Below are 968 nucleotides of genomic sequence, written 5' to 3' on the forward strand. Positions count from 1 at the left end.
ATAATAAGATATATATATATATATATTAATATAAATGAGAGCACAAGCGAAACGAATAAATTTTATAAATATTATTATATTCTACGATTTTTAATTTTTATGTACGACTTATTATTTTGTATATATAAAAAAAAAAAAAATATTATATATATATATACAAACCCTTAAATATGTAGTATATTTTGTTTTTATTACTACATTGCGAAAAGTTAAATAATTATAAAAATTAGCCTAATATATTTTAAGCCATATACATATATATATATATATTTTGCGGCATGCTAAATGGAAAATATTGAAACAATGAAACCTTACTTTCCTGCATCCTTGAATGGTGAGATATACGTAATATAAGAATTATATAAGTTATAAATTTACTTATTTTTTATATACATTTATTCTTTGATTTGTTTATTTTATTATATTTTTCATAGGATGCGAATCTGTATCAGATGAATTTTTTAAATGCTTAAATAAGAACTTAATACCTTTTGGCGATGATAAATCAATAAAAAGTTCACAACAGGATTGTCAGTATTTTAAGAAGGTAAGAAAAAAATTTATATTGACCGATTATATAATTCTTAAAAAGTAAAGCAAATTATGTATAAACACTTTATATGGTTTATTATATATATATATATATATATATATATATATATATGTTAATTCATTTATTATTATATATTTTTTAAGAACTATGAAAAATGTACAGACGAAAAGCTAAAGAAACTTAAAAGTCCATTGATGTTTCTCACAGAATACAAAGAGAAAAATAAATAAACCAAAGGGGTGCAGAAAAAAGTATTCTTTTTTTATATTATAAAATTATATAAGATTTAAGTTTATGTATTTTTCTTTATTCAAAAATAAGAATACATAATATTTTAATCAATTTATTGGAAGAATGTATATATAAATATTAAATATATTTTTTAATTTTTTTTTTTTTTTTTTTTTTTGTATAT

The 968-nt window shown here is 17.9% G+C and overlaps 1 protein-coding gene across 1 annotated transcript; it reads left to right on the forward strand.

Annotated features, from left to right (window-relative positions):
• Positions 1–285: 285 nt before the first annotated feature.
• On the forward strand, positions 286–783 carry PRSY57_0023500 (hypothetical protein; the record flags this gene model as incomplete). Its single annotated transcript, XM_020114305.1, has 3 exons — positions 286–334; positions 435–547; positions 697–783. 3 exons carry the CDS (start codon positions 286–288, stop codon positions 781–783), a joined length of 249 nt encoding a protein of 82 aa, XP_019969692.1.
• Positions 784–968: the final 185 nt, after the last annotated feature.

Source organism: Plasmodium reichenowi (genome assembly GCF_001601855.1).
Source record: "Plasmodium reichenowi strain SY57 chromosome Unknown, whole genome shotgun sequence".
Classification (NCBI taxonomy): Eukaryota; Apicomplexa; class Aconoidasida; order Haemosporida; family Plasmodiidae; genus Plasmodium; species Plasmodium reichenowi.